Raw genomic sequence first — 8849 nt, forward strand, 5'->3', positions numbered from 1 at the left:
TCATAATGTTTGCCTTTTGGTTTCCAAGGTTCTGAAGATTTGACTGTAAGTCACAGTTGAGGCTTTTTACGTGAAATCTTTTAATGTTTTACTTGTAATTTGAAACTATTTTCAATAGTTTAGACTTTTTATGTCAGACTTTCAATCTTTCATCAGAAAAAGTCTTTTTTTAATCTCATATTTCAGAAGTTTTCACTGACTGTGACTCAGTAATTTAAAATTTCAGATTTTACTTCATATTTTGGATTTTTTTTTTATTTCATAATGTTTTGGTCAATATTTTAACTTTAACTGGTATCATGAATTATTTTAGCTTCAAATCTTAATCTTTGTTTTATTTGTTCATTTAATCTCATCATCTTTAATATATTATCAGTCTTAAAGGCCAAACACAACAGTTCAGCATCCTTCAGAAATGTTTAACTGACAAGAGTTTCAGCTGCTCTGACTCAGTGAGTCAACATTTCCACTTAGTATTTCATATTTTGGCATTTTTATCTCATTCCTTTGACTTTTTCTGATCATTTTGAGGGTTTTTTTCCCTTTATTTGGTGAAAATTGTCGTTTTTATCTCGTTGCTGTCTCACAGCTCTTACTGATGGAGTCAGAACGTCAGCTTGTATCTGAAGTTTTAACTTGGAGTTTACATTTTTTCCGGTCAGTACCTTCACCTTTTTTTTTGACTTTTTAACTTCATATACTGCAACTGAGAATATATCACTGATCTGAGAAGCCAAACCGAGCAATAAGTGAGCCTCACGTTAAATACAACACATAAGATTGTCTTTAAACGGCAGGTGGACAGCGTTTCATGTCCTCTATGTGCAGCAGATGGAGCATCTTTTATCTTTTACCACCACTTCCTCGTTCCTGGTGGCGCGACAGATGGAGACCAATCGGAAGAAGCCTCGTTTGACCGCGTCGTCGCCGTCAAACACCTTCAGGAACTGTTTACCTGTGAGACCCAATAGATAAACACACACACAGGTGTGTCTCTGTCATTTTCCCACAATTCAGTTCATCAAATCTGGGACTCACTGAAATATGACGTGCAGGTAAAATGTAGTTTAGTTGTGGCTTAAAAACCAAACATGTAGGTTTACCGGAAATGGTCATTATATAATATTATTTAAAAGACAGAGAAACCATAACTTTTAAAAACAAAGTAAAAACACAAATAAAAACTGTTTTAGAGCCTCTAAAGTGAACAACAGACAAAAAAAAACGGGATTCTGTGTTGAGGACCAGAACCGACCTGAGTCTGCAGCAGTCGGCGGGTTTTCTTTGGACGCTGCCGTCCACGGATCGACGTCATCGGAGTGATCTGATGGAAACACGGAATCAGCTGATCGATCAATAACTCTGATCTCTGTGGCGTCAATAAACACAGCAGCTGCCTGGTTCTGTTTCCAAGATATTCAGATTCAGTTTTCTGAGTTTGTGTTGAACTTGTTTTGATTCTTTATCAGTTTTAAACTGAGTTCAACACGACGACTGGTCTCATGTTTGATTTCCTACAAACGCTCAAAGATCGAGTTCACAAGAATTAACGCAAAATGTAAGATCAGAAAAGATTAGATGTTGTTGTCAGTGATGTAAATATGACACGTAAATATTACATTTGAGTTTGTTTATTTTATTTTTTGATGTTTTTTTCAGGTTTTTTTAGGAAAATCTGCTAAAATGTGAGTTTCAGTCTAATTTGAAAGTTTTCCAGCGTCTCTTTTTTTCCTACGTTGTGTCAGAACACGATTTTTTAAAGAATATATTCTTTTAATCTTATTTTAAAATAATTTTTTATTTTCCATTGTTGTTATTATTATCATATTTTACTTTTTTTGCCTTAACAGTTGGATTAATTTTATTTTGTTATCACTGTAAATCGTCTATTATACTGTATATACTGTTCTATTATTTATTATTGCTATTTTTATTTTTAAATTGTATTTTATGATTAGAATTTAATTTTCTTTGTATATTTATTACTTTTTGTTATTTATTTTATTCATTTAATTTTTCATCGACGGTACATGAAACATTTTTCGACTTATTGTTTGACTCAGAATTTCTGATTTTTGTTAATCGTTTATTTAAATATTTACATTTTATTGTCTTTATTATTCAACATTATTAACGTGTTTTTTCTACTTTTACTATCTTTTAAACGTTTTATTTTGTCCTTGTTGTTGATGACTTTCATTGCTCAGATGAACAGTTCAGGATGTCAGATTTATAAATGCAGGAACCTGAACGCAGCACCGATACATTAAACTCTGTGGGAGCAAAGCAGCGTCTTTCTCACGACCAAGATTTACCAGAACTTAAAATTTTAGCTTTGCTGATTTCTGTGAGACATAAATTTGAATTACATTCATGCTCCGAAAGTCTGATTTCATTTTGTTCCTCAGATATCCTGCTTGGCAGAACAGAAACTGACTTGTTGAGACATGAATCATCAGGATGATCCACGTTTTTATTTAAAGCCCGACTGATTCTGAAAACACGACTCGGTTTGTGTGAAGCTGAAGAAACATAAAAACAACCGTCATCACAGTGAAAACGGAAAAACAGCAGTTTTAGTTTCACAGCTGCGGAAACGAGACGAGTTTGTGGTTTGTGTCGGCAGGATGTGTGTGTGTGTGTGTATGTGTGTGTGTGTGTGTGTGTGTGTTCAGTGCCTATAACATGTCATGTGTTCAACTGCCCTGGAGGTTTTCACCATTTTTTGCTCTTCAACACTGAATCACTGTCAATTTAATTTGGTGTTTTTGAGTCACAGTAAAAACAGATTTGATTTAAAATGTGTTCACTTGGCTGCAGCTACAGCACCGGTCCTGTTGGTCTCCATCAGTCTGAACATCTGGACACTTAAATTATCGTCATTCTTCTTTGTCAAACTGTTCAGACTGTTAGGTTGCATGTTTGTGAGTGAACAGAACTTTTCAGGTCCAGACTCTAATCCTCAGCTGGATTGAGNGGGTTTTTTTATTTTTAATGCTTTTGTTTAGTTTTTTTAATTGTGGATTTTTAAATTTCTTTTTTTATTTGCACATTTATATGGAGTAGTGAGAGCACCAAATTACAAAAATAAATCAATAAAAGAATAATAAAATAAAAGCAGAAATACAAAGAAGAATAAACGAAATCAAAAAATAAATAATGTGGCAATATAAAGCAATAATAACCAAAAATGAATCCATAAAAGAAAAAGCTCATAAAAGTAGAAATATAAAGACAAATAGATAAAATAATAATAGATTTCTTTCTATTTTTTAGTTAGTTATTTATTGAGGTTTTTATTTATTTATTGTGATTAGTTTTAATTTATTTTGAATTTTTATTTGCTATGGTTCTAAAAAAATTTAACAAATAAATAAAAGAAATAAACAAATTTTAAAAAGTAAAATAAAGAAATAAACAAAAAACCTGGGCTCCCAGACCCGCCAGCACCGTGTTTCTACATTTACAAATATTCTTTATAGGAGTTTTTTTTCTTTCCTCTCCTAAGTTTTTCTTCTGATCCATGTTTTGGAACTTTTCCTCCTGATGCTGAGGCTGATGTCAGAGCTGCCTACCTGTCTGTTCAGGTGTTTGAGGACCTCGGCGAGCACCGAAGCCGTCGTGCTGCTTCCTGAGATGGAGACGGAAACAGAAGCCGACCTGAAACACAAGAACATGTGATTTGTTGACTTTGTTTGGTAAAAACGCTGGAACATTACACAGTTTTTATTTTGTTAGAATCAAATGGATGCATTTCCTGTGTGTCACTGAAAATATCAACTTACCATATTTTAGAACTTTTACCTGCTAAATGTGGCTTTTTCCTCATAGTTCTGAGGTATTATTTTAGCTCATTTCCTAATTCGTTTGACATGGTAAACTATTTTTTCAGCCTTTTACCTCTTTAATTGTTTCTCTATTTATTTTTATTTAAAATTTCTTATTTCCCCAAGTTTGACTCAGTAAATATAAAATTTATAGTTCATTATTTTGACCAATAATCTCTGAAGTTCAGGCTGAAGTCATACTTTTGACTTTTTTTCCCTCAACTTTCTACTAAACGAAATTTTAATCTTCTGCAGTTCATAACTTAGTTTTGACTAAATGTCAGCTTGTCGATCACAAGTATGAAAATCTCAACATTTTAGGTCATATTTTGAAATGAACAGATTCTGACTGATCTCTGAATTCCAACTTTGTTCAAGTACGACTGAGACAAAACGACAACTTCTTGGGCGATATTTTGGAATTTGTACTTGATAATTTGAGCTTTTGTTCATGTTTCTGACGCTTTGTTACGGCAGGTTTCAGGTTCTTATTTAAATTTAACTTTAATTCTTCACTCCACAATATATTTTGCAGTTATTTTTGTTTTTAGTTACTTATTTTTTAGCTATTTTTATATTTTTAACTTGTACATTGTACCTTACTCTATATTAATTGTTGCACCAAACTCCTCGTATTGTGTAAACTATACGTGGCAATAAATCTGATTGTGATTCTGATTTTTAAAGTTATTTTTTTGCGTTTCTGCCTTTATTTGACAGACCAGTAAGGAGAGAGACAGGAGAGCGGGGGAGAAGAATGGGGGAAGGACCTGTGGAAAAGGGCCATGAGCGGGATTCAAACACATGACCTCCGCATCGGGGACTGTAGCCCTGTACATGGGTCACCAGCTCAACCAGGTGAGCTATGGCGGCGCCCATTCTCACTTTCAATCTCAGAATTTTTTGCTTTTCCTGATAAATTTGACTTGAGCCAAAACTTCAGCGTTACATCTAATATTGTTAAAGTATAAACTCAGAAATGTGGCCTTTTAATCTGTACATTGGCATCACCTGAGTGCCAGATCTGCCGTCTGATTGGCCCGTGCTCACCTGGCCCAGCCGGCGAACACCTGGATGACGTCGTGGTCTCTGGGTTTGGTCCTCAGCACCCAGGCGTCTCCTCCATCCTTCAGCGAGCCGCCGTTCCGGTTCAGGACGTCGTCGCTGTGGAGACGCTGCATCCCGCCAACCTCATGCAGCTCCACGTCGTGCGGCTCGTCGGGCAGGTAGAAGCTGCGCAGCGCCGCCTCCTGCGGGACAGCAGCGGTACTGAGCTCCGGCTGGATGTGGCTGATTAAACTATTTAAACTGAAAAGACTCGGCTGACGTGTTCCGACGATCAACCGCTCATCATAGTTTCAGCTTTATTCCAAATTTGACTGTTACAGCTATTTATTTCATATTTTACAACTATAATGTGCCAATATAACATCATTTATAATCAATTTTAATTCAGAAGTTTGACAATAGTCACAGAATTTTTGTTTTATTCCTCCACAAGTCAAGGTTGGTAGGTTGACGTTTTTACTCAGAGGTTTGACCGACTAGATTTCATCTTTTGATCTCATATTTTTTTGACTTTTTCTAACAATTTTGACGTTTTACCTCAGAATTTTCACTTTTATCACAGTTTTAGATTTGTTACTGAAAAGAAGTCTGGCTTAGTCAGAATNGTAAACAACAAACTGTCACTAAGCTGCCCAGTTTTCGACTGATCAAGTATTACACCATTTTTAACATCATTTTTGTGGCACATTTGCTGCCAGATTTTTATCATTTTTCTTTTTTTGCAATACAGTGGAGAGGAGCCATTCATGCTTCCTAACTGAATGTGCAGAGCGACTCAGAGCATCTGAACCGCGGTGAGGTAACGACCGCTGCGATTGGCTGGTTCTCACCGTGATGCTGCACCATTCACACCTCATCCCCGCCAGGACGTCCGACGAACCGCAGGACCGCCGACAGACCTCGCACCGGGCCGCCGACGCCAAGTTCCCCTCCCTCCAGTGATGCTGGGACGTATCCTGGAGAAAACGGTACGACGCAGTGTTAATAGGCATGTTTTACTGTTGAGGGTCTTAACAGGAACAATCCTACAGTCCTGCCCGACCTCCTCAGAATCTACTGACTCTGATCTGTAGCCACCTCAGTATATTTATAGAAGCAAAGTTGTACCTTCATACTGTGAATAGTTTCATTGCTCCAGGCCCTAGAAGTCCACAGAGGAGGCTCCAGATTGATCACTTTAATGGACTTTTTACATCATTTCTGAGCCTCAGAACTTCATCAGAACAAAACGAGACTCAAAACAACAGAAAGGAGACAAAACATCCTGAAAGAGACGTGAAACAGCACGAAGAGACCCAAAATGAAAATAAGAAACAGAACCAAACACAGAACAATGAAAAAAGGAAGAAAAAAAACTAAGACAAACAACACTAGCCAGACTAAAAAGAGACACCGAATAACAAAAACAAGACCAGAAAAATGGAAAAAAAAACAGACACAAATCGACAAGACACAAAATGAGACACAAACGAGACTCAAAACAACAGAAAAGAGACAAAACATCCCCAAAGAGACACGAAAGGAAAATAAGACACAACACAAGAGACAATATTAGAAAAAAAAAAGGACAAACAAAACAAGCGAGACCAAAAAGAGACACAGAACGACAAAAAACGACAAAAGAGGAGACAAACGAGCCAAGTGAGATTAAAAAAAATATGTAAAATGACAAAACTAGACACAAATGGACTGTCAGTCTGCTCCATGTGTCCTGATCTAAACACTGAATCTGGTTTTGTTTTGTTCTTGAGCACGATTTTCTAGAACCGACTTCCAGCATAAATATTCAGATAAATATCATCGTTGGACTGAAAGTGATTCTCCTCAGACTGGATCCTGTCTGTAGATGGTTCTGGTAGGTTCTGGAGGTAAACGGTCCTTCCATTGTCTAGAACTGGTTCTGACCAGCCGCCATCACACATGCTGATATGAGCCTGGAAAGTTTACCCAGAATGCACTTTGTAAAGTTTCCTCTGGTGAATGATCAGAACCAGAACCACTGGTACCACTATCGTATATTCTGCATTATTCTTCTTACAGCTGCTGTAGTTTAACTCCCTAAAAGTGGATTAATCCGCCATGTAAAGTCGTCCAAAGTAGTCAGATTACAGCTTTTCAGAATGAAGCTTCTATATCAGGTGTAAAGATGTGAATCAGCCTCAGACGGATGCTGAACATATTGATTCTGTGACCGACAGCCTGCGAAGCCTCAGCTGCTGGTTTCCAGTCGGTCGGGTTACTGATGAGCTGGTTTTCAGTCTGACCGCCGCCACCGGCTCTACAGCAGCTCTGAGCTTCATCACATCGATTCCTGATCAATCAGCGCCGACTGAACTACAGCCTCTGAGTCATCTCCAGGTCTTTGATTAAAGAGTGGAGGTGATCAGTCAGACGGCTCAATAACTCTCCATCACGTCACGCTGCTGTAGCGCCTCACAGAGCCAATCAGTCGGACGGAAACCCCTGCTGCAGCCTGGTGGTGTGTTTGATCAAGTTTGGACGGACAGATGAGGAGTTCTTCAGCTGAAGTGTTCTGATTCTGGACAAACTAAAGCTCTGGTTCCTCTGTCCTTGTGTTTGTAGCAGCTGAGGGACGACATGAGATTCAACAAAAGTCTGAACTTCTCTGTGGACACTAAACGACCACGTCCAGAGTCGTCTTCATGCTCTGGTTCTGCTTTAAAATGACCTTCATCTGTAGAGTGAATGCTGTTCTGCAGTAAACCAGACGCCCAGGTGCTGCAGCATCGTGCTACTGAGACAATAAGCTGATGACCACTGTCGTGTGAAACAGATGTGTAGACCAACACATCTGTTCCTCATCTTTGACATTTGTCTCTTGATTTGGACTCAATCATCGCTGATCATTTCCATCCATACGGACCAGCAGGAACCTCCTCCACCTTCTAGTCGTAGATTTGTAGCATAAATAGTGTAATTTACCTCAAACCAGGATCCTGAGCAACCTGAGCAAGTGGTTTTGGTGCCGACTGAGTGTGGACGAACAGATTCTGGACAAACTAAAGAAGTCTGGGCTCCTCGTGCCTTTTTTGAAGGTTTTCTAGCAGAGTTGGTCAAACTTTCTGACTTCTGGAAAACTACTTGTGTGAGATTTAACATCAGCCTAAACTGATCTCAGGACTTATTCAGGGTCATCCTCATGCTCTGCTTCTGCCTTAAAATGACTCACATCTGTTCTGCAACAAACATCACGTAGCTGACAACAAGCCAAACGGACTAACTTCTTTATCAGTGTGTCAAAACATAGAGACAATGCTGCCACCTTCAGGTCACAGTGGGAACTACAGCATGTTCCACCTGCAGCCTCCTGCTTCGTGTAGAAATCAGATATTTGATCCTCACCTGCTCCAGGGTCCCGTCCAGGTGAGAGCTGCGACAGTCGGCGCAGGTGAAGGCGGCGCAGTCGGCATGGACGTGCAGCTCACACACTGAAACACACACAATGTTAAAAACCAAGTCCTGGTTCTGGTCAGGACAGCATACTTTGGTATCAGGGTTGCTGAGAAAAACACCCAAAAGAAGAAGGAATGCAGCAGCTTTAAATGGAGAACTTGTGGTGGGATACAGTTCTGCTGTAAACGAACCTCAGCGCCACCTGGTGGAGGTTTACACTCACAGATAATGAATCTATTCCTGGTTTCTCTACTGCTGCTGTATGTTTTAATCCCTTCAGTTGGCTTTACTTTCTCTCACAGCTGCTGGAAGCTACAGTTGCCTCTCTATCTATAATACATTAGACTGGAGCTGCTGGTTAAACTGGTAACGGTACTGGTCCGACCTTCACAGCGCAGCACCGCGTTTCCCTCCGTCTGTTTCCTGCAGACGCAGCAGAAGCGTTTCTTCGGACCAGCCGAACCAAAGCAGTGAGCGACCGGAACCTGCAGGGGGCAGCAGATGCACAACCAGTGAAGAAAAACGACAGCAAACTGCTCA

The 8849-nt window shown here is 39.0% G+C and overlaps 1 protein-coding gene across 1 annotated transcript in view; it reads right to left on the reverse strand.

The window, feature by feature from the left end:
* dgkq (diacylglycerol kinase theta) overlaps window positions 1–8849 on the reverse strand; it is a 49830-nt gene that overhangs the window by 25656 nt on the left and 15325 nt on the right. Inside the window, exons 3-7 of the mRNA XM_008286105.1 lie at window positions 8695–8794; window positions 8259–8344; window positions 5570–5851; window positions 4878–5077; window positions 3576–3660 (exon numbers count right to left, since the gene is read on the reverse strand). Coding sequence (XP_008284327.1) covers window positions 3576–3660; window positions 4878–5077; window positions 5570–5851; window positions 8259–8344; window positions 8695–8794 — 753 coding nt within the window. The remainder of the gene's footprint in view (window positions 1–3575; window positions 3661–4877; window positions 5078–5569; window positions 5852–8258; window positions 8345–8694; window positions 8795–8849) is intronic.

This window comes from Stegastes partitus, unplaced genomic scaffold (assembly GCF_000690725.1).
Source record: "Stegastes partitus isolate 25-593 unplaced genomic scaffold, Stegastes_partitus-1.0.2 Scaffold432, whole genome shotgun sequence".
Taxonomy (NCBI): Eukaryota; Metazoa; Chordata; class Actinopteri; family Pomacentridae; genus Stegastes; species Stegastes partitus.